Below are 25,594 nucleotides of genomic sequence, written 5' to 3'. Positions count from 1 at the left end.
CACCCCTACTGGGAGCTGCAATTATTTGCAATCGCGTCTCGCTTGTAACTAAATATAATTTACTCGTTAGTAGTAGAAAGAATTAGATCAATTAATTATTTCAGAGAAATAATTCCGCTTGTTTTATGCTAATTTTTACATTGTACTGGTTACAGAGGATTTTAAACGAGAAGAATACCAAATTTTCCCACGTATCGCGCGAAAATGATATCGACGAATAATCAATGAAGGTAATGATCAAATTTCTAATCATCCTATTAATTTCAATATCGATTGAATCCAATATTGCCAACATAACAACATTAAAAGCAGTGGTACTTCACGTGCTTATGAAATCATATTTGTTGTAGACGTAGCTATCAATATTTTAAGCATAAGGGTTACTCACATGCTTCTCCATTTCAAAGTAAAATTCAATCAAGAATAAAATTTCTACATTGCCTTAACCGCACCATTCTGCTACTTAAAAATTTAGTCAAGAAAAATCGACTATTCGCTATTACCTCACAATTCCTCCTCTGATCACCAATATTCACTCCACAATTACATCCTCAATACCTTCGCCCTATATCCCGTATGTCCCTGCAGTAACATTACCAATAACAAGAATTCACTCTGGCTCGAGGCTCCTGACTAGCGCCATCAGAACCAGACGTACGTCAATTACCAATCATCCCCGTTCAGAGACTCGCAGAGCGAAATTACGTGGGACGACGTTCGATAGGATGTCAAAATAGCCAGGGACACCGGAACAGCATTAAAAAGCGTTGTCACCGCGTTGTCGTCGGTTTTGGAAACACATCTACTCAGCGCTCCCGCGTGCATCCAGCGCGCGAATTTACGGTGACGTGTCGCGGACGCGCTGACGTCCCAACGTGTTTATCAAATTCGCGAAAGGGCCGTCAGTGTATACAGTGTGCATCGCCGCCAGCTCGCGTAAAGAGACCAGAAGTGCTCGTGACTCGGTCAACGCGCCCGATCGAACCCCCTGTCTACACTGCAGGTCGACCTGGTCACTCGAGAGTGAACTCGTTGCTTCGTCAAAGCGACGCTTGTCGAACCTATCCCGCGACCAACTTGGGACCGTCATATTTTTTTTCAAATGTGGTCAAGGGTCTCGTCGAAATTAGTTTTTCAGCGACCCAGATCGGGCTGCGTTTACAAGGGAAACAGAAACGTCCAGGGGACTTCGAGCAAGGGGAAGAGTGACGTCCAGGTGAAGCGCAACACTGTGATTTCTGTTGAAATCTGAATGAAAAGCTGAACCCCGTTTGAGTATTGGAAATTGCAGAGTATTGAAAAAGGGTTCTAGTTGAAACAGTTGGAAGCTGGTGGTATAGACGACCCATTGAGTAAAAATGGTTAGTTGAGATGGTTCTGGGAGTCTATTTTTTTTTAGACAATGCTTTTCTGTCGTGGTGATTTGAAAATCTATTATGGAGGAGTTAAATGGAATTTAATTTAGTAAAATCGTTCCCCTAGACATTTTTTAATGGTGAAATTGTTAAGTGTCCTCCAGGGGACACTGCTTTAGTTTTCTTTCTACTCCTCTGAGAAACGATTATTTTTTTTTGTTTCCTTTTTTTACTTATTCTTGTAAAGGGAATACTGTACTTTTAAAACTTCTTAAGATATCGAAATAGCTTTTAATGTAAAAATCCTTCTAAGATTCAACACGAACACTATCGATTTTAATTCTTCGAACATTTAAAAGAGAACGCAAGCTTTTTAGCCTTAGGATCGGGCAGAAACCGAGTCACCTACTTTCCCGTAAGCTCCTGAATCCCCCCAGAGGAACGAACTTCTTTAAAACGTGCCCCTCCCTTTATGCATAAAAAGGTATTTCCCTATCGTGCCCCGAGATCACGAAACCGAGCGAAATTGTTACGCAAAACGATCGTATCGTCGCACGGCAACCCTAAAATAGTTCAACCGCTCTCTTCTCGGACAACTGCTGATTTGCATATTTATTTTCCGATGATAATATTTACATATGCCCCCGTGGACATACTCGTTGCGTCCCGCGACGAAAACGATACGGTCTCAGATCTTTCGCACGCTCTGGAACTCTTGTTTTTGCTCGGCGAAAGAAAAATGGTGGGACATTGAGATAACTCACCAGCAAACACTGCGGTGCTGTTGTGCCGTGGATCGTAAGGGCAAAGGCCCAGACCGTCCATATCGCTTTCTTGAACGTATGATCCATCCTGGAAAAAAAAGAATTGAGAATGTTAGTACATATCAAAGTAGGTATTTTTTAATGGGCTGTTATATAGAATACTAGAAAAGATTTAATATTTCTGGAAAAGTGTGCCACAGCAGAAAAAGCAGTCATTTAGTCTGACCAATGGAATTAATAACAGTGAATTCGTGCTTATTGCTACAGTAACCAAAAGGATTTTCTTCTCAAACCAAGAAGATAAAAGAACCAAGGCTTTTTCATCTTCTTGTAATTTTATTTTATTTTGAACCGATCAACTGCCTCACACTTTGTTACCTACAGGATTTTATAAAGTTAACCCTGGTTCAAGAGGGTGTATTTGATCGCCCTAGGGAAATTTCTTTGGGAGAAATTTTCTCGCGGAAACTTCATTTCCTGTCTTTCTTTTTAACAGGAAAGAGGAAATTGTCCAGCTGAAACTGAACTTAACAGTACAGTAGTCTGCTTCAATTTAATTCACTCGAGATTTTTAGCCACCTGCTTAAACAGTTGCTCAACTTATATCAAATTTTGGCTCTAAAAAACATCATCTTTAATATTATCTCTGGTAACAGGTTACTTCATTTCACTGAAATGACTTAAGCAATATCTGGATCCTCTGAATTTCTAAGTAAAGCAGAAAAATGAAATACTTGCTTCATTAGAATAACAGAGAAGAGTTACGCCAAATATTTACTTATCTCTTGTATTTCCTTTTTAACATTCGTTTACGCTGAAACAAAATAATTCCACAGCAGAAAAAACTGCGCATTCCACAAGTGCGAAAACAATACAAACACAAAATGAAATTCATTAACGTTGTTCATTCCTGTGTATTAGTCGTAAGACGCTAATGCCATTGTGTAATTATAACTGTAGCATGTAACTTCGTTGAAGTCCCTGATTGAGTTTCAAACTTTGTCATGCAATTTATTCCGTTACACTGCCACTACTTTCGCTGTGAAGTTACATTGTGAAAAGGATCATCTTATTAACGCGCTCTCAGTTCGAGCACATACACTAACTCCGCACACGATTATGTGTTTTATAAACTTTTTCTCCCACCGTTACAAGATTACTTCCACTGACTGGGAACTTCTGTCTAGTGAAAATATCGCGCTTTTTTCCATGATTATTCCCCGAACCAGCAAGCGACTAGACTCGTATGGAAATTTTGGATATCCTCCCAATGGAGGATCACGTTGCACACTGTATTAGACGTCAGATGTGCAGTCGCGATTAGATTATGCAAATATCACGGGAAACAGTGTAACAAATATAACATAATCCATACGTAGGGACATCAGCGATGAATATCAGCTCTAATAAACCACTCATAGATATCATTTTGAATAATTTGCAGAGTGCTTCCTTTTGCAGCTTGACAACGAAGATAACAAGTGGATATATTATCGTTATGTACATTTCCACTTTGTGACGTGGAGAAATTATGGACGTCTCATATATTGTATAATGCAGTAGTTATAAAAGCTATGCACTGCACACTCCAACAAATAAATTCTCAAAATGAGAGTTGAAAACATTTTTAATAGACGTAGACTGCACATATACGCTGTTTGAACATTTCATACCTAATTTAGCGCTCCAGATTCTGATAAAAAATAAATTTCCAAAGTTGAAATACTTTTAATAGAAGTCAGTACCATTCTGCTATAATAACCCATCCAATTAAGACCAGAGATTTCGCTTTCTGCGAAGTTATTCATAGAATTCCAACCACGGAAAATAGAGGATAATTTGATAGACTTAATGAAAGTCATACGTAAGAGAAAAAAGATAGTTCGGTTTTAAAGACAGATGAGATTCGAGGTAACCTGTGTGCATACGAAGCTTTGGTTAAAGGATGCCCTCATTTTGCATTGCCGAATTGTGGGTTTGCCCCGACGCAGATGCAAAAATCGAAAAATCACCGATACACATAGGAGCGTGGCCGTGCACAATCGATACACATTGTGCGCACGTGGAGAAGCTATGTCGAGATTGACCCGTTTCCCTGAGCACTTTATTCCTATCTCGCTTCGCCCTTTTCCGTATTTGTATTTCCGGTGACGTGTCTCGAGGAGCACCGCAGAGCAGCCAAAGCAGCAAGTTCAGGGAAAATCTGCGCGTTCAAGCAATAATTCGCCCCTTTGTGAAACGTTCGATCGAATGATGCTGACAAATCGAATTAGCCTCGCGTGAATCGGCGATTTATACAACGAAGACGGATTTTAATCATGACAGTGTGCACTAGTAGTCACTTTTAGTTACGTTTTAGAAGGAAGTAACAATTGAGACCTTTTTGCAGGAAGAATTCTTTTCACAGAGAAAGGTTTCTTGCAAGAATAATTAAAAACGTTACAGAAAAATATCACAGTAGCACTGTAAATTAAAATTGTTTAGTCTCTCAACAAAACTAGAAGTGTAAAAACAATAAAATTGTTGAATCAGAAATGATTGGAAATTGACTAGTTATACTGACTAGTTAGTCAGTTAGTTAAACTTCATTAGTGAAGTTGAGAGTCAGAAACAGTCTCAGTTACCAGAAATGCAGAAAAATTTATATAAAAATTCTACGTATTGTTCTAAATTTCACTTATCAGAGCAAATTTTGATAGCACTAGGTATCAAAATATACACGCCGTAGTTCGAATAGCGTGGAATTCTAAAGCTAATGTGAATAGCATTCATCGAAACTCACCTGTACAAAAGGAACAAACTTTCACTGTTGAATTTCACCTCGCTAGTTTCACGAAAACACGAAGAAATACCACACCACAGGTTCCCGGTCCATTCATGGTCACCGCTTGAGTGAACACGTTCCAAGCACGTAGCTACCATAATGTAGACTAGTGTACAGCAGCGTTTATGGTGTAATTAGAGTTCGATGATTGACGTTCGAGAATGCAAAAATCTCACGGACACTGACCCAAATTGAGCTCCGTATTTGGCGTGCGTCTCGATCGAGGGTTGAATACTGATTGTTGATTATCCTGACACGCGTTGGCTACCTGATCCCCTACCCTTACTCTTGTTATTATCCGACATCTTTGTTTTCATCGAAGGTAGAAGTCTAGATTCTGACAAGTGCAGTCGACTGTATTCTATTGTTTATGTTGAATAATTTATTTTTTTTTAAGTTCAGTCTAGAGGGTGCAATATATTGCTATAGAAATATTGTGAAAATACTTAGACCATAGACATGAATATTTTATTTTGGGAATATTTCAGAATTCTATAGCAAAACACAAGGTAATTAATTTGCTTGTTGTTCGACTATGTATCTATGCATAAAAATTAAAGTACGAAAAATGTTACATAACACATTTTGTAACACCTGAAAAGCTTGCTCCATAGTTGAATGAAAAAGACTTTCTGAGGCTGCGTGGCACATTAAAGGAGAAATATTCACCATTCCAAATTAAGCACTTCAATTTCATGGAACGTCGAAGGAAATCGGAAACGAAGCACCGTGTTTAACTTAATCCCATCCAACCTTTCTTCGTACAATCTTTGTGCCGACACTCGGACAGCAAGCAAATTATTTCAGACAGCAATATTTATGGGTCAGCCCGAGGAAAGAGACGATGGGAGCAATAGAAACCAGGGCGAACGGAGCAGAGGAAACAGAAAAACAAGTTTCCATGGGGCTAACTTATCTTGTAGATGATGGAATGAGCCGAGGGAGAAGCGTTGCGATCAAACCAAACGAACCGAGGGAAAAAGGAACAGAACGAAGGGTGGAACGTGGCAAGAGGAGTGCAAGCAGAGGACTTTCGTTTCAGGAGATACGAGGGGGTAAAAAACAAAGAAACGAAGGAGGAAAGGTTGATCCTATATGGTACGTGACAGTCAGGACAGCGTCGCAGGATGCGACACGCGTTGCAACGAACGCATGGCGTTGCAATTTCTTTATATGCATGACGACGGTTACAAGCCAACCTGGTTCGCATTCGTGGCATTACCGTGATTGTCCGCGGTGATCCCCAGCACGTGAAGTTTTTCGAATTGGCCCCGAGTGCTGACACTGTCTTAGAGAGGAACAGGAAGACTAGGAAGCTTGGATTAGCGATAATCTGGTGACACGGTTGAAATTAATCAACAAAATTGCACGAAGGATAGTAACTATTAATGGATTGTTTAACGCAAGATAAATGACAGAGATGGTACAAGAAATTTGCGATTCTATCTTGAATTTGCAATCAGTTATCAGGCAGGGTTAATTGGACCAGGAATGGTAGGTTAGTAAAAACAAATTGGATCGAAAAGGATTGAAGAAAAAGCAATTCCAAAGTTTCAATTTATACTTAATACAATATTCGTTCAACTAATAAAGAGGAAGTCAATTTATGGTAACTTCAATTTTGGTAACGTATCTGTGCGTATAGAAAAATAAATTAATATTGAAAATTCCACGAAATTCCTCCCGTTATCGTGTATGTTACTCTTTCACTTCAGTGCATACTTCGCATATTTGTCATAACTTACTCGAGTCGAATTTCAAGTATAGGAGCATTTGAGGCATTTGAACAACCTAGCCACGGGTCAGTTGATTTCGGGAAATAGAGCGTGGTTTCACAGGGAAAACGAGGGATGCAACGATGCCATCGACGATACGGAATGCGATAAAGCTTTTCCTCCGAAGTCTGGCCTCCAGGAGTTTTAATTGAAAAATGGATTGGCTCGTTCTTCGCGGAAAAATTCAATAAGGAAGTTAATTTCCTGGGATCAGAGCACCGTTCGCGATGGATACTTATTTTAACAATCGTTGATAAAACTGGTGAAACGAAGCTGACTTTATGCCTTCAAGTGAAAGAAATATTATTTTGTTAATCCTGAGGAAACTATCGAAATGAAGTATTTACAATACGCCTCTTTTGCCTCTGTAACACGTACCACTGAAAATGAAAAACTAAACTAAAACCATCATCTTCAAATTTCTCATACCATCAAGTCCGTCTACAATGACAGCCGAGTAAGTAGTCTGTTATCAAGCCTGTACAGCACCGTAAAGAACCCTTAACGAAAGACATCCGTCGTTTAAAACGAAAATGATGCATCAAGCTCACAATGGCAGCATGTTACTCGAGGGCTCTTATTTCGTCACTGTTTACCAAGGAATACATACCAAACGCTAAGCCTACACGTATCTACATACATTAACTAAAACATTACACAAAAAGCCTGTAGCCTCTATCCTCCCAACCCAAAACCTCGACAACTCCCACACCCCTATGTCACACCCTCCAATAACCCAAATTATCCCCACTTACGCGACATAAATTTTTCTCTACCCAAGTGCACGCTGCTGCAGCAAATTGACCAATCCAAACCCAGACAGAACTTTCGTACTTATCCAATACGACCACAATTCGAAGAGCGTCGACGCGACGACGAGCGAAGTGGGAAGAGGGAAGAAAGGGTGTTTTTGACCTTTTCTTCACGCAATATTCCTCAGCAAGGTTCGTGGGGGCACGGGGCGAAAGGGAGGAAGATCGTGAAGCCAGTAACCGAGGAAGGTTAACGGAACGTTTTAGGGGGGAATTCGTATGCCGAGCTCGTGCGAGGCTCGCTTCGCAGTCCCTGATTGAGTTAGCCAACCGTGCGACGAGTCGCGGTATACGCGAATCGCTCGTAAAATCGGAGGGGGTTCCAGCGAACGTATCCTGAACGAGGCGAGGGCCGATGAATACGTGATATCACCGCACTTTTTCCGCCGCCGTCGCCTCCTGATACCGTCTTTCCGCTTCCACGGCCAAACGTGGCACGGATTTCTGCTGGCGCCTTTTAGGGCGACGTCCCTGACACGAGCGACGGACGTCGAAACGCAACCAGACGCTCGAAATACTGGCGACGACGACCATCCCCCTTTCACGAATTCATTAGCCGCTATTAACTCGCCCTTTCATACGATTGTTCATTCGTGACGTGCCTCCGCTGGCAACCCCGCCTCGAACTGGACTTATTTTAATAAAAACCCGCTGTTATCTCTCGGCAACCTTGCCAACGACTAATTGAGGTGCTTGTCGCGATTCAGTCACGTATTCGGACCATTTAGGATGCGAAAGAAGCAGTTGTTCGTTCTGTACTGTTTCGGAGTGGCGGGCTTGCGACGTGAATTTGCAAGATGGACATGGGGGCGGAGGTTGATGGTTTTTGATGCGCAGGGGAGGGGAATGGGTACAGTGGGATCTTGATTAAACGAGTTTCGCTTGTCGAATTATTTGCTGTCTCGTTTACTTAGGACTAGACGGATAATAATAGAGTGCAGCAGGGCAGATATTGAGAGTTGAAGTAGGATTTAATAGTGGTCCAGGGAAAATTGTGTAATTAAGTGTCAAGAGGGTGTTTCAGGTTTGATACTTGTGTCGAGTTGGTGGGGTTATTTAAAGCTCAAATATCTACAGATTTTCAGAAATCGATATTTAGAATATTACGTAGAAGAATTACCTACGTGTTATTAAATTAAAATAATCAACTTTTGTTTCATTAAGAGCTGATTACTCTAATCAGAGTACGCGAAGAATATGAGTACGATAGCATCTACAATTCATTACCTTCGAGGAAATAAAGACAATGTTTTCCCTTGCGAATAAAAATGTATGCAATTATGTAATAAATCTGAAGTGCGTGTTAATGAAATTTCCATAAATAATCCACTTTTGCTACACGAAGGGATGGTCTCTTGTGGCTGCCACGGGTACCTTGTTCCCAATTAAATTATCCTCCATTTGAACTGGAACGTGTAACGCGATACTATCGATTTATTTCACCGTGACGCTGGAACTCGTTAACTCGACAATTGCTAAAAGGGAAGAATTTCGCTGTAACAATTATCAAATTGTACCACACCCGATTTGCGTCCAGAAACTTGATCTTAAGCGACATTTATGATTGGATCTAACAATATCAGAATATTCTAATTTTACAATTATTGGAATTTCTAACAATAACAACAGAAAATCTTAAATTTCATACATTCATTCGTCACGGGTAATTATCACATTTACAAAATAGTTTGACACCACAATATAATTGCATTCATAATAACTCGCTAATGGAATATATGATAGGTTTTCGTTTCTTTCGATTCATCATTGTTACATTCATTATTGTAAAAGCAATCGATCAAACAGAGAAAATTTCATTCATTATAATGTATCAATGTAACAGGATTCTGAGAACGTAATGAATCTGCAGACACTTCGGAAGCATCAATCTGGCCGTCGATTGTAATCCCTGAGAAAATTCATTAAATCCCCGCTTAATGGAAATCCAAAAATTTCAATTATAATTTCAATATTTCTCGATCGCCGATGATTGAAATAGAGAAATCTACATTATGACAGAACCTCCATCACTGTTATTTCACTGTGCATTCCTTGTTACCATTTTCACTATTCATACTTGTACAATTATAAAAACTCTCGTTCAGTATTTATAATAAAGAAGCCAAGACTTCAATATAGAAAAATTACTAAATAAATGAAAAAGTTCTTCAAGAGAATAATCAAGAGTAAACTCCTCAAATTTAGGTGTATCAACCTACTATAATGACCGTTTACACAATGGACCTACTTCACTAAACTAACAATAAGCTAAATTACACATGATACTACTCATCACATCGTCAACCAATTTCAAATGAAATACTGTCCACTGTCCAGCAATCGCATGGGTAATACACTGCGTTAGTTCTGGCAACACTTTTACCAAAAGTACTCCAGCAATCAAACCATCAAAATTGATAAGGGCAAACGAAAGAGGTGAAACGTTTCAACATCACAGATTATTTCCACGATCGGCACCGCTGATTCCATCGGGCATTCATAATTCGCCGTGGATGCAACATCGTCGCTGGACGATTTCGATTCACCGAGAGCTTAATAAAATATCGCGCCAGCAAATACGGCCGAGTCATAAATTAAATTCTATCTATGCCAGGGCGTCGATTATTGCGGGTAATCGATGTCGAAAAACGTACGACCGTCTGTGACGAACGGCATTAATTATTTTAACGTTTTATCAGCGCTCGACCATGGCCTACGTTTGTTCGTTATACAAGGGGAATGACGAAAGGGAACCGCGTGCGGTGAATGCGAAATTTTCTGCCAGTTCTGCAGTCGTTATATTGCGATATTGCGGCTTCTTTCGTCAAACTAAACCGCCATGATCGATTTCGACAACAGCTTTCCTTCGCGGCCGTTACTCATGGTTACGCTCAAAGCCTAGTTCACATTCGAGATGAAAAACGTTCACTTCGCGTAGAATTTTCGTACGTTTCACGCGAGATAACGACACGACTGGCAATTTCTAATTAGCGAAACGTAGTTATCTCGTATAGCGAAGATAATTCTTATTCCACGGAGTGAAATGCTTCTAATGGAATTTACTTGCAACGTTCAAGGCTCCCAGGATTGAATGAAAGAATCGGTGAAAAATAACTTTGTTTCAAATTAGAATTACTGTGCGTGGCTTGACAGAAGTTTCAGCGTGCACAGCGTAACAGTCAAAGGTTAATACTCCTGCGCGAAGAAAGTACGGTAGTACACTGGTACTCTATTAGTTTCTAACAAGTTTCTCGGCAAGAAGAGAGCAGCGTATTGTTTGTTCCATCCAGCAGATTCGAGCGCGTATATTTCTATTTCACTTTAGTTAAAGTCTGGCCGACTTCGTATTCCCGTCTCAGCGCGAATGGCTAGTTTAAAAAGACTCGATATCCGTTTTCTTTCATTTTCCCTGCCATCCCCCCCTGTTTTCCATGAAGATACTCCTACTCTCGTCTGGCTCGCGCGAGCAGGCACGGCGAAGCCACTTTAGCGGGAGCCGTGTAATTGCGAGCGGTTCAAGAAACAGTATCCACGGGGTAAACGAGCAAAAGGATGGTAGTTGGAAAAAGGAACGAGCGATGGGCCCCGATAAGAACGGCGTACGTTGGCGTTTCGCTTGCCAATTTCCGCAAAACCGCGGGAGTTCTGCTCGTTTTCGATTTTCTAATTTAAAAACTGAATAAACGAACTCCGTTCTTTCTGTTTCCAATCTCCTCGACGCGATTTGTTTCCCATCGACAGTCCTTGACAAATTATTATGGATTCGTCATTCTCGCGGCACAGCCATACTGTGGCACAATTTTAATTCTGCGAGAGATGAATCGTCAACATTAGTGTTCAACAGTATTATAACATTCCCGATGTAGAGAACGACGTACACTCGTGTCTGAAAGTATAGAAACTATATTCAATAAACTTTCATTTGATAATATAGATCGTCGATAAGCAGAAATTTTAAGGATAATTCTACATGCTAAAGTAGGACGAGATTTCGCTGTCTGATTTGGGACTTATTCTACTGATTTCTCTGTATCTGACCTGGAACCTATTCTACTGATTTCTCTGCGTTTGCTTCAAACCTGATTCAATTTATCTTTCCGTACCTGGCTTGGAACCTATTCTGCTGATTTTGCTGTGTCTGACTTGGAACCTATTCTACTAGTTTCACTATACATATTTGCCTTGGGATTTAATCCACTAGTTTTACTATGTTTGATTCGAGACATATTCTACTGATTTCAATGCGTCTCATCAGGTTAGTCCATTAGTAGTAGAATAAGTTCTAAGTCAGACACATTACACGCAAACTTGAAATATTTTAAGTGTAATTTGTCGCTGATTTTCGAACCTTTTTCAAATATATATGATGTGATCGAGCGAGTGTCCTAATATTTCTGAATGGAAGTGTATAAAAGATTTCGCGATGCAGTTGAGTAATAACAAGCACGGTACTCACCGCGAAATAACGAATGCAAGAAATTGCTCTTAACAGAGACACAAATAGCATCGTTGGGAGACCTCGAGGAAAGTTACCCTCCCGATGAGGAGTCGACGACGCATCCACCTTTGTGAAACTTTTCATAAAGAACAATTCCCCTGGGGAAACGGGAGATCGCTAATTAAAAGATGCGCGGTGAGCTTTTTAATTAAATCCTTTGCGCCTGGAATAAAGTTGCGGGCGAAGATGTAACAGCGAAGGAAAGTTCGTAGCCACGCAGGGCCAAGCCCGTGCTAACAGTGTAATTGCAGAGTGCATCCACGTCGCAGGATACTGTTCACAGGAAGCGTTAAAACTCGAATGTGGCTCAACCCTGCCGCACTTTGGTCACCGTTTCGACGCGATAAAAGCATGGACAGTCTGTGACAGTGTCGTTTTCAAAAGCTGCCGAGCAAGTTATTGACCATCTCTCACAGAGCCACGCGTGCTGTAGCTTTCCATAAAACTGAACACACTGCTAAATTATGCAGGCATCGTCGCTCCGAACAGAGCCTTCAGAAATTCTACCCTATTTCTTGTTTCAATTTCCTAGCAATCACGGCCGAGCCATAATGCAGCTACTAAACATATTTTTATTGCGACGGGATAAGCTATCGGGGTTGTGTAATTATCTTTCGTCAGTTAAACAAGAGAAAATTACCTCAGTTTTTACGCCAAGCTAATCATTTCGAATTCGACAAGAACTGAACGTTACCAACAAGAAGTCAAATAGTACCGTTCACGGATCCCTTAGTTAACGAAATAATTAAGTGCCACCGCCTCACGCAAGCGCTAATTGCATCCGACAAAGAAACCCGAAAGGGTTGAGCGACTTTTACGCGAATGGAGAAAAGCGGGTATATTAAACGAGAGAATTAAATCCAGGATACAGACGAAACTGTATTTAGCATCGTTAATCACGGCCGTGTTTATCGTTCGACGGAATAATAGCGAAAGAAACCGAGATGCAAATGCGCATCGGGCTACCTTTTTTCCCCGCGGTTGATACAAATTGCATTGCTCGCGGCAGAGGCGAGCCTCGCGGGCAGCTATCTCTAACAGGGCGTTCGCAATTATTGTTTCACAACGAAATTTATCGCGAGTTCTTCCCGCGAAACTTTTAAGACCGCCCGAAAGCGAACGTTCCGCTGAGTTTCGAGCCGACACGGAGAACAACAGCTCGCTGAGCCAGCCGGCCTGCAACTTTTCTAATTAATGGTAATTAGCCCGGGGTAAGAAGAAGTTTAAGGCCGCGATAAGAAACGGATCGCACGTAAACGGGATTTATGATCAAGCATTGTTTCCTTGCTTCCTGGTTTCTCAGTGATCCACTCATTTTCTTTGCTTTTCTGTGGGCCAATGAGATCGATCTTTTGAAATTTTTTAATCAAGATTTCATCTGTTACCTCTATATGGAAATAATTCTTCACGAGAATCGATTCAGGTATATTATAATTATATATTAATATCAATATTCGGTGAGCGATGACATTTTGGGAACAGAAATTGGTTCAGATTTTTCACCGATGAGATATTTAAGCAAGATAAAAAAATAGGTACAACTGAAGTTCTTTTAATAGGGTTTGGCAAATTTGATCGATGTTATAGGAAACATGTCTATTAATTTATTAACAGTAACAATCATTTTTCCTTGTTTATTCTTTCTCTTGCATTAAATTGATATAATTCCCACCTCTGTTTTCAGTTAATCACAGTCCCATTAATTTCGCTTTATTAACAGCTCACCTGCAAATAGACCACTGATTCTGTAATCCAATAAAACGTATTAATGGCGGTGCATTTATGATCGTCTATGGTCGAACAGCGTTCGCATTAGTGCATCAGAAATTCATGGTCGAGTAACACGCGGTGGTGTTACATGTCTCAGGGTGAAACGACAGTAATTGTAAACTGTCAAAGGCCATGGCGGACCCATCCTCGCGTCCATCACCATTTTTTCGCGGTGTTAAATTCGTGACCCGCGTGAAAAAAAAAAAAAATATGCATCATAATTCGCTGGCACGCGGATCTCACCCCGAACGAACTTGACGCGCGAATGAAACTGACACGATATCGCGTGCGCGGAACAAATGTCGTGAACAATTTCGCTTCGAAAGGCAGGATATCAAAATACAGAGATACTCGGATTTCTATCAAGGAAAATATTTCCATGCAATAAACCGTGGAAAAAATGGAAGGCCGAAAAGCGATAGTGAAAAATATGCAGTTATCGTATTGTGCTGCATCGAATGGTATGCGCGATGTAATCGAGAAAAACGCGATAGTGGGCGCAAAAATAAGTCGCGAACACGCGATGTTTTCGTATGGAGCTGCAGCCTCGAATAACGTTGCGATCGTTCCAGTCTCGGGTGTGGTCTAAAAATTTCGATACGAGGGATAAGCAAGTATTCCATAAATCTTATAATGGAACGATAATTGTTGGAAGGTGCCTGGGGAGACACGGTGAGGGTTTCATCTTCGCTTGCCACCACCTGTCGTCCAACAATTTCCGCTAAGCACGAAAACTCGGATACAAATTGTAGTACCATTGTCCCATCACCCTTCCGACAGCATTGTCTTTCAATGATCAAAGCGACAACACTCACTCTGGCGTGATAACGTATCATTAATAACGCTGAACGAGTTCCCTGTGGAAATTCAACTATGTCGCCCTTAAAATTTGTAAACACTTAGGTTATATTACTGTAATGATGTATAAACTTGAGACGTTCTATGACTACTGAATTTTGTACCGTGAGTGTGTAAGTTTGCAAGAAACAGAAAGGAGTTTTAGTTTATATAGGAATGAATTTGTTGTGGTCGATACATGAAGGTGTTGCAAGCTGAACAAAGATTAATTTGTTTCGTTTTTCGAACACTGAGTAAAAGAAGTTAATTGATTACTTTTTCATTCTACTTTCAGTTTTCCTTTTGGTGTAAAAAGCTTGAAAATGCTCGCACGAAAAGTAAGACTGGAAAAAACGAAAACGAATTCAGTTCGATAAATGAGTTGGTTATGGTCGATAAATAAGCTGTTCCACTTAGGCCATTCACGGTCGACCATTCACTCCACGCAAAGAGAAATAATATTGAAAAGTTTGCAATTAACTTTGCAACACCTTGCAAACTCTTTCATGGGCTTCCAAAGACAGTCTGAACTGAAGTTTACAAAATTCTACTCTGTTTCAGACAAAAGCGCATTCCACTATAAAACAGATTAACTGCTTTAGTTAAAAAAGACTAAAAGCGTATCTAATTGAAAGTCATTCAGACTAATAAAGCTTAATTAATGGCCATGTCTAATTTTATGGTTTTGTGGGTATCTAAATCTAGACATTAGGTTCTGTAATTCTACCACTAGAATCCACCACTCGATTAGATCGATTAAATCTGTTCTCTACCAGCAAATGCAAGCAATTTGTCCTGAGATTAATTAAATAATGTTCTTTATCTCACATGACCCTTTAAAGACTGAAGTTGCGAAAGTGTTTTATCTATCACTAGACTGACATTTCGATCGTAATTAACAATAATAATAATTACAGTAATAAATTTAAGCTAAACTTATATTAATTAAAATTAAAATTAGACCCCAAGCACAGCTCTTTGCACCAATCACCATCGAACTCTCAGTTCAGGCCACCTAAATATCTCCTCTGCTTATGACATAAAAATTGTCCGTGACATAGTTTCAATAGTTTCGAAGAAAGAACATTTCCTGTAAGATCATTTCGTTTAGTCTAAGATTCTCGTGCCATTAAAAACAGAGCAGACATTCAGGTACCCTACCTCAGTTCGATCACCCTATGTACCAACTCCCCACGATTTCTCTGTTAAACAAAAATCATGATTCTCCGACGCAGGACAAGCGGTTAAAAATTGTTCCCCCCTGGATTGCTGCTGGCTGTGCATGACTATTCATAAGCGACGCCAAGCATCAGGTAGCGTCGCGTTTTCGACAACGGGGTCGGGCCCGTCGCGAAATGGGGACGATATATTCACGAACGCCTTGTGTAATCGTGGATTATACAGGGGAAGCGTAGCGTTGGCCGTGGAGCGAAACAGGGCGAGCGTTTGTTTTCACGCGTGATAAATTCCGCGGTAGAACAATAATTATAGAACGCCGCGAGATAGAAGCTGCGCGCCGGCACGTATCCCGCCGCGGCGAACTACCCGCGACATAACTCGCATCAAGCGCGAAAACTCGAGCATATTTCGGCGTCGGGGCTCGGCAGTTTCCCCGTGATCAAAGTAAAGATGCTGCGGGGCAATCTTGTTTACGTCGGTTGGGAACCCGCGGCCTGGTTCTCGCGATCAGCCTCAGATTACCGACGATTCCTGGGAAACGGCGAATCTTTCGCGTGTTACGAGGGAAATCAAGGGAAGCCAGCCAACCTGAACAATTGATATTTCTTGTTTAGTGTGCCGTACCTATGTACAGCAGAGTAACTGTTATCTACGTTTGCAGGTAATCACGCACGGAGATTGTAGGAGAGGAATTGAGCGCAATCGACTGCGGGATGATCATGCTATCGGGCCTTGTGAGCAACACCGAGACCCTTCATACGAGGGGAAATGTAATGACGTGATCAAATACCTTGTACCGCATGGAATTACAACCGTTCGACGATATTGTAATACGCTGAGACTGGAGCAGCCTTGGAAGGGAGATTAAGGGTGATTGCTTGCCAAATACCCCTTGAAACGTATCCTTGAGTGGTGCTGTTGCGATGACTATGCTCTTAATTGCGGAAAATTCGGTTTTTGCGAACACTCTGAATAATCCTTAATGGATATCTAATGGAATTTCTTTCGGGGATTAAAATATTCATAATGTAAAGCGAAATGAAACATTCTGGTTTAATGCTGGTATTACTCACTCATAAGATCAATTTTGCGCTTTTGTAGTTTGATTGAGATATTTTGTGAAAATTCCTTACCTGGAACAAACAGAAATTAAGTGTTAAAATATGTTTGAAAATTTTACATATTGTGTGTTTCTTATCGCCTAGTAAAGTACAGATGAAAAAGAAGTTTATATTTACTTTCTAAGAGAATATAAAAAAAATATGTTCATCATTCTTGTTGTTCATTCTTTTGCCATTTATCTTCTCTTGTAAAATAATATTCAATAAAAATATTCATGACTTTTGTTTCCTGAATCCAGTTTATGTGTCACATAATTGAGTATTAAAAAATGATACCTACAATTGATTGAGGTATATTCAAATCTAAATCCACAAAAATAAAATGGTAATTCATGTAATATTACCTATATTCACGTACTCGTCTATTATTGAAGTAATCCATTAGAAGAAATCAATTATTCTCAATCAATTTCGCTCAATTACTCTGCATAGTTAATAGTTAAAGATTCCAGCGTTGCAATTGAGCTGAGTTATTTACTTTTTCATCAAGAGACTCATACGAACATTCTTTTTACTCTTCGAACGCTCACAATTCTAATACCAACAACAATGACAACGTTCAGAATGATATCTTTTAAAAATACTTTCATTCCGCGGTGTATTTGCATAATTGCTGAAACCAAGTACTCGTAATAACAATTAAGTTGAAAATTCATGCCGAGTATCAGGCCAGTCTACTGATTTCACTCTTAAAATTATGGAAACCTGCAGGAGAATTATAGCAATGAACGATGGCGCGGGTGCATTGCAAAAGCCAGGAGGACCGTCGGAATTGTCAGTCCTTTGTTAAACCCGAAGTAAGAGAGAAAGGGGAGCTAGTAATAAGTACCCTGAAATCAAGTATTGTATCATCTAATGCGTCTAATTAAATTCTTGGGGTGACAAAGTCGGGTTTAATTGCAAAATATAATTCAAATATTACTTAATATACCCTCTGTACTTCGCTATTCGCCACGAAATAATACCTTCAATGACGAAAAATGATTATAATATTCTAATAAACGTCACTAATATTCTACCTTAAAAATGCATCGAGTTAATCTTTCCACTATCACCGTGCAAATGAATTATTGCTTCCTTTCCTGACGAATAAAGAAAACATAATGGACCTTTATCTTCACAATAAAGCGTGCGACTAAATTGTACTTCAAGATTCATTAAATCTACTCAAAGAAAGTGAGCTCAGTGCTAAAGAATAGTTATTATTCTCAGAGTAGGTACAATAGACATTGAAATTTTAAATCCCAATTACGAGCACCTCGTTCACTTCATTGATTGTCAACATTTCCTTTCACACTGTTTTCTGACTATAGATTCATGACTCGCTGATGAGTTTATAGTCAAAGATATGTTTTCAGACTTAAGAGACCAACTTATACTGAAGACACATCTATGATATAACGAATAATTGTCCAGCAAATAGAGACACAACCTTCCTCAGAGAACCCAACAATATGTGATCTCTTCAGCATCAGTTCCTAGATGCTTGTTGCATCCTCACATGAAAAGGGATTCACGCAAGTTTGGAACTGTCTAGCCGACGCCGTCTCACAATCCAAATCGTCTGCGGTAGACACAGCGCAACAGTATCACTCTTGTATTAGTTTCTAGGATATTTGCCAGAATGTTTGCACGCTCATTATGCGCCGTCACATTGTTCTTTCCCTTTGTGCGTTAATTCGACATCCCACATCCGTGTACCTCGATACGGAAAGCTTAGCCTACCATTATTAACAATAAGTTAGCGAACGGAGTCGCGGTTACCCCTGGCAGCGTTGTTGCTTTGATCGTCGCGAAACAATACCGAAAGGATGCACGAGGGCGGCCGCCAGTATACAATCTGTACCGCCACTCGAGTTTTCCTGGTCGCTGTCGCGAATTATATTCGAAAACAGGAGCTTCTCGGTAATCCTGCCGCGAATGCATGCTGGCGATTATTGTTTTACCTCAGAATTTATCGTACTTGCTCCGCGGCGGGAGTTTTATTCGCGAACTTTGCCTCGGCCCCACTAAAGAGCGATTATATTAAATACGTCCAGGATTTAATGCCATGGAGCCTGTTGCTTAATTAATTTAATTAATTAAAGGTGGAGGACGGTGCACACGGCGTAATTTAAAATCAATGTTTTTTTGTTAGGTTTTCAAAATGTGTAGAACTAGGAGAATTTGTGTTAATAATTGCTTATGCTATTTCGGAGATAGATTGAGTTGCTCTTTGAAAGCATTTTATGGAAACATATGTGATAATATATATCGAGAAAAATGTCCAAAATTTGATCCACTTTTCACTCCATCAATCTACATAGTATAACCTGTTAACACTGATGATGAGTGAAATCAAAGGCGCTACTACTGATATCATTTTTCTATCATTATAGGCTCCCTGCAGCATTTTACTCGCAATCTCGTTTAATTCCACTGAAATTGAAATTCAGTTTTTCGGAAAATGCAATTCTCACGTTTAAAAAAGCACATCGAATGTGGTAACGATCGTAACGAGATTTTCACTTGAGCTACGCGAAAAATGCAGGCACATATATCCATCAGAAAATTTATAAATTGAATATCTCTCAGTGCAAACAATGTTTCTTGTTAAATTAATATTTAAAAATGCCCATACAGGATCGACTAATAATTTGTAACGGAGTATTTGTGAACCTTTTTAATTCCATTATCGCCTCGTGTTGCTCGACATTCCACAGTGGCCACTACATTAATTCAATCGAAAGCTTTAAATTTAGAATCGATCTAATTTGGGTGGCTGACGTCTGTACACGGCTGACGTAGTAGAGATGGTTATTAAGGATACGCGTTTGAAGAGCAAAGTCACTGCAAATGAAATTGAACGCGATCAGACAATTTTAGAGTCCGTCGTGTGCACGCGTCAACGCTTTTAGAGCGACGTCATTTTCGAAGATTGAATTGGGGTTATAAAAAAGTCGAGAAACTTTATTTCTTTACATGAATATTGAGTGGAATTTATGTCCCATTTATTCAGAGGGCATAGACATTGTATTACATCTTTCTTGAAATTAGTGTTGTATAATTTTTACTACTTTGTGATATTTCGAATTTATTGTTCCAGAAGGCGATTTAATATCATGGCTCAATCAAGTAGGCAGAGGTAGAGAGCGATGAAATAAAACGTGAAAAGATTGCACGGCGTTTAGTAATTTGCATACCCCTCTATGTATGTCGGGGGGAACTCTTCAAATATTTATCACCGATCTTTGGCACGGTACTGAGTCGGTATTTCATGGTCCTCTGCGCCATTTATATACATATGTGCCATAGATTCGGCTACGTGTGAATTACCACAGCCATAGCGAATCTTATCAGGTCCGAAAGATCTGTAAATTATTGCGTTCACTGGGTTCTGATGAATCGAATGAACTCAATCTAATATCCATCCCCAATACTAACACATGAACTTCCCTTAGCACTTATTTCAAACAGAGTACTTTTATTCATTTATGTTTTCACGTTACTCATACAAAATTTTCAGTCTACGAAGATAAATCATCGCTGAAAATTTATACAGTGCTACAGTTTTTGATTTATCTCCAAACATGAAATATTTGCGTAGACTAAGTTGAAATAGAATAAAGTAAAGAGAAAAATCGGATAGGTTTCAGCTGAATAAAATATTGCATTACATGGTAAAAAACTGTAATAGCTAAGGTTCTAAATATTATCTCACTCATTATTTTCTATGTTACGTAAAAAAACAATAAACGAGACAGTCAATGATAATGAATGCTCCTCGAAAATACTTGAATATTAAAATCCCAGGAAGCACGAATATTCTTCCTCCACAGGAACATACATTTTGCAGCGATATTACCGCGTGTCTGTACATCCACATGTATATTCTCCTTCCGCTTCATCTGTCGCGCTGACAAACCCCCAATTCCCCTCTACCCACGAGTCACTGTCAGATTTCTGTTTCATCCGCGGTCCGAGTGGTACTTAATTAATTTGTAATTTCGTCGCGTCGATGAAACGTGCCCCGCGGTGGTTGCTCGAACTTCCTGTCTGTTTCACGGCGACGCGACGGTTGTCTGGCCCGATACGAGAGATCGGCGAAGGCACACGAGGAAAACCGCATCTTGAGTCTATTTCAAAGTCACGACAAGCTCTCCGAGCGGCAGAGACGACCCGATTAACCGGCAGATCGAAATAAGCTCCGGCGCTTAATTAAGGCTAATCGAGTTAACGAATATACTTGCTGCACATTGGTCCCTTTCCGGACTCTACCCCGCCGATGTGTCTTGATACCAATCTACAGTTGTAGCCTGGCGTGCTGCCTGGAAACCGAGGCTCATCCTCGGAATTACCCTATCCCTGCCGCGTGCTTGCTCCCTCGCTGGATCGAATGGGCTCCCGTCGATAGTTCACCACTGGGTGTCTCCTCTTGCACGGTTATTCCACCATAATTACTCGTAATAACTGTGAACTCGTTTCGGCCTAGGAGGGCTAAGGGCTCCCTTTTCGATCGCTCGAGTATCGGGGGAGCAAACAAGGGTTCTCGTTGAGGGTACGTGGTTTAGAGCGGTTTGAGGAAATCAGGCGAATGTAGCATGAATGGCGAAAGTAGAGTATATAGTATGGGGAGTACGCAGAGTTTTTGGTTTTAAATTATTTGAACCGGAAGGAAAAATGATAAAGAGCTCTTCGTACGATTGTTGCTCTTGATAACTGTATTGGAGAAGCACCTCGAAATCGAGCAAATATCTGATTCATTTGTTTCTTTTTTGTTTTCTTTTTTTCCAGAAAATTCGAGACCCTTTGCGATGTTGTAATATTCACAAACAAATAGAATATGGAATTGTGTACCAATAATGAACGATTCAATTACGAGGAGTGTGTTATGCAATATATTAATGAAAACGTTTGAGTTCAGTGCACTTAACTTTAAATGCCACGATCCATTGTACTATTGGTATTTTTGCGCTTCATTAAGGGAGTAATATGCAAGATAAAATGAAAAGTCTCTTAGGATTATTTTAAGCTCTCCAATTCTTGTTTACTGAAGGTAAAAACCACCGCTTCGTTTGAAGAGAGATTCTTGTTTGTTTGAGAATTGTTTTCGTCTACAGATTACATTAAATGCACGAAAGAGAGAGCTCTGTTGCAGATAGAGAAGTGTTTCTACAGTGAGTACGGTACGAGAAATTTTGTTTTCACAGAGAGGAATGAAGCAATAAAGCAGCGCTAGAAAATGAAAGCGTCATACGATTCAATTATAAATGGACAAGGGAAGCAAACAGTGTAGGTGCAAAGAATATTGACGTGAAAGATACTCGGCTTGATTGAAACATTTATCTTTTACGAATCCTATGATTCGTGTACGTGACCATTCCTGAAATTTTGTAGGTAGTTTATTTGAGCTGATACGCACACGGTTACAGAGAGGAAAAATAAAAGAATTTTTTAATTTCTGAAAACACGAAAAATCTTATCCTTTGGTTCAGTGTCTAGGACAAACACGTTTATCACCGAGAGAAGATTATTGCTGCCTATCAAACAGATAATCACATGGTGTCGGTAGGTTAAAGGGAGCATAAAGTTGAGATGGGGTTAACTTCTCCTTGATGACTATGCACATGTTAGGTCAGACTAAACTTGAGATGGAGGCAACTTCTCCGCTGCGATTATGTGCATGTTGGGTCAGAATCAAATGAGTCGTTTCTACAATAGTCTGCTGTAAGTGCTCCATTCCGCAGTTACAAGCAGTACCGCGGAAGAGATGCAAGTTAAAGTGCCACGAAAGTGAGAACACTGTCAGAATGCAAGAAAAATTAATTGAACGTGAAGCACATTTTACAAGGACCCGAATGAAACTGCCCTCAATTTTCCGTGGTTCATCTGTTCTTTGTAAGAATATATAGCTTCTACTGACTTTGAAATTCTATCACGATTCAACCATAAAGTGGAGCCCTAGATCACAAACTACCGCAGAAAAAGAACTCATCGTATTTTTTTATTATTTATACGTGTCCAATATCGACGTCATTATTGTTTCATGTTCCGTAGACTACTGTTTACTTCATCTTTTGTTACAATGCACCAAGAAAGTACACCCTTAATCCAGAATTACATATGTTCTCGAGTGAAACAGAAGCTTAAAACTCCCTAAGTTACAGAACTCTCGTAGCCCTTTCTCAACTCACTGTCAGTCACTTAAACCCCACACAAGGGAGTTCAAGCGGGTCTCGAGAAAAGATTAAAAATGCTTTAAGGAAAGAAGAAAGTGGCGTGAAGGATACAAATGACCCAGTCACTCCTGTCCGCCTTCTAAAAGACTCTACCGACTAGCACAAAATGTTTTGCAAAAGCTGCCTGCTTAGAAGCAGAGAGAAATGTGCAATAGAATGAAATGCCACGGTAATAATCCCAGATATGAACAATATGGTTCTAACGAGCTATCCTAACAGAAACAAGGTCATACATGCAACACGTTGCAAAATCTTCGTCGTTCGTTTCGCGAAGCAATGTGTTTAACGACTCGAGCAAGTAGCGACGCTCATATCGTATACGTTCGTCAGGCCAGGTGTAATTCTATAACTTCAAAAGCAGAATATCTACACGAGACACGTGACATTAAGCAGCGAAGCAGAATGTTCAACCGACTGATTCGTACTATCACAGGTTGCCGCATGGTGTGACAACAGTAGCAGAGGAAATAAATATCTCAAGCATCCCCATTGACGCTGGGACTCGATTCTCCTCCCTTTAAATAAATACGATCGACCTTTTCAAATTCTTCACACGCCATCGTACCAATTTATACATCGTCTTCGAATTACTTTCCTGCAAGACTCGAATTATATTGCGCGCACGTATTTATTTGCATTGCTGATACGAGCAGACCACTTCCAGCGATCCTTCTACGAACGTCGCGACAAATATCCTCGACAAGTCCGCACAAAAGGAGCAGCGAGATAGAGCTGAAGGAGCGCGAGGAGAAAAAGGCATGGAGTGATAAGAGAACTGGCAAGGACGTGCAGGAACGATTTTACATAGAGACTGCTTTTGCTTCGATGATCCTCGATCTACATCGAGGGAGAGAAACTGGTCAGGAGTTGGCGCAAAAATAGAAGAACTCCATCAACATTTGCTCAAAGTTCCCTGATTTTATCAGCAAATGTAACAAGATTCATTGGACATCTTGATTTTATCAAGTTCAGGTCGCTCAGGCCTTATCTATTTCAGGTTCCATGTTCCATTGTCATCAGAAATAGGTCTCGACCACCAAAAAATTCGATCTAAAACCGATTACGAATTTCATAAATCTCCTGGCTTCTTATCCATTAAATAGAACAAAGATTGTTCACCCTATAATCAGTCTTTAGACAGAGAGAACCGACTGTATATGCCCTTAAGCTTATACACACGTACTACTGTCAGAAGGTCAGAAGATGTCAGTGGATCTAATTGGCTCCGCGGCGAAACACATAAAGACAGCACTCACGCATACTGGTCGAATTGGTCACACCTATTACTACTACTTGTATTACTACCTATTACTATCCAGCCAAGCACCCTCCTTCCCCCCGTGCCGTCTTGCTAACATCTCCGAGCTCCCAGCAGTATAAACAATTCATACACCCCGTCAGAGGTTTCGTGCCGCCACTCAATTAAGCCTGGGAATTAGCAGCGTTTTTCTCAAACGTCTTTTTCCCCGTCGAGATTGGACCTGGCCAGTTCCATTCCAGCTCAGAGCCGACCGATCGTGAAAGGGGTCCTCTTCTTCCCGCGCGAATGGGCCACTGAAATGGCTCGCTAAAAGCTAAAAGCCGGACGGACGAAAGCGAGAAAAGGAAAAGGGACGGGGGATCGCAGGCGGGACAGAGGAACGGATGAACGGACGTGGAAGACGAGCAGCGAGAACAGAAAGAATCAGCCGTGGAAGGGAGTTTTTCCGGCGTGAGATTTACGCGAGAGGTCCGCGTGCACCGGAAGTACGTACGTATGTATATACCGGTGTCTACACCGACGGCAGAACGTTCTCTGCTCAAACAGCAGAGCCGAGTCACCCCTTCTGTCCCCCGCCCCCTCGCCACGCCGCCGCTTCGCTGTCTGGCAATTTCGTTCGCCTTGCACGAGGAACGAAAAGCGGGCGTGGCCAGGGCATAAATCGCTAAATCCCGTCCAGTCTTCGGTCAGTCTCCTCTCCTCTCGCGCTTTTTCGCCAACCTTTTTCTTCGACCCGCCGTATCGGGGAACTAGCACCAAGCGAGGCGTTCCCTGTCGTGTCGAAAACGCGGAACGAGAGCACGGCTGCAACTTGCACGCGAGGAGAAATTGTCCCCTGGAACAAGTTTCCGTCGTGGACATCTCGCGGACACTGTTCGCGAAGCTGCGCGAGAATTTCGCAAATTTCTAGGATCTTTCCAGGATACCCACGCCCGAGCAGTTTATCGACATTCGTTCCCATCTATCGTAGAAGGGTTTCGACTCGATTCCACGACGAACTTTGAAAGGAATTTTTGAAGCCTTATCGACGCCGACATCTGGAACGTTCCACTCCCGATGGTTTACAGGTTTTTGCGAAAGGGTTAGGCTTCCTCTGAAAACATTCACTCAGCGTTGGTGTAATTTTAAAGAGAGCCACGTGATTCCACGGAGTAAACGCAGTTGATTATTTATACTTCTC

At 40.7% G+C, this 25,594-nt stretch overlaps 1 protein-coding gene across 2 annotated transcripts in view; it reads right to left on the bottom strand.

The window, feature by feature from the left end:
* The window catches only part of LOC143181118 (semaphorin-1A), a 260,427-nt gene that overhangs the window by 48,019 nt on the left and 186,814 nt on the right, over positions 1-25,594 (bottom strand). For both annotated transcript variants that reach the window (XM_076381357.1, XM_076381358.1), the window contains exon 6: positions 2,120-2,207. In XM_076381357.1, the coding sequence (XP_076237472.1) occupies positions 2,120-2,207 (88 nt within the window). The remainder of the gene's footprint in view (positions 1-2,119; positions 2,208-25,594) is intronic.

Source organism: Calliopsis andreniformis, chromosome 6 (assembly GCF_051401765.1).
Source record: "Calliopsis andreniformis isolate RMS-2024a chromosome 6, iyCalAndr_principal, whole genome shotgun sequence".
In the NCBI taxonomy this organism is placed as follows: domain Eukaryota; kingdom Metazoa; phylum Arthropoda; class Insecta; order Hymenoptera; family Andrenidae; genus Calliopsis; species Calliopsis andreniformis.
Note: the sequence above shows the minus strand (reverse complement) of the source record. Positions and strands in the feature narration are given on the sequence as shown.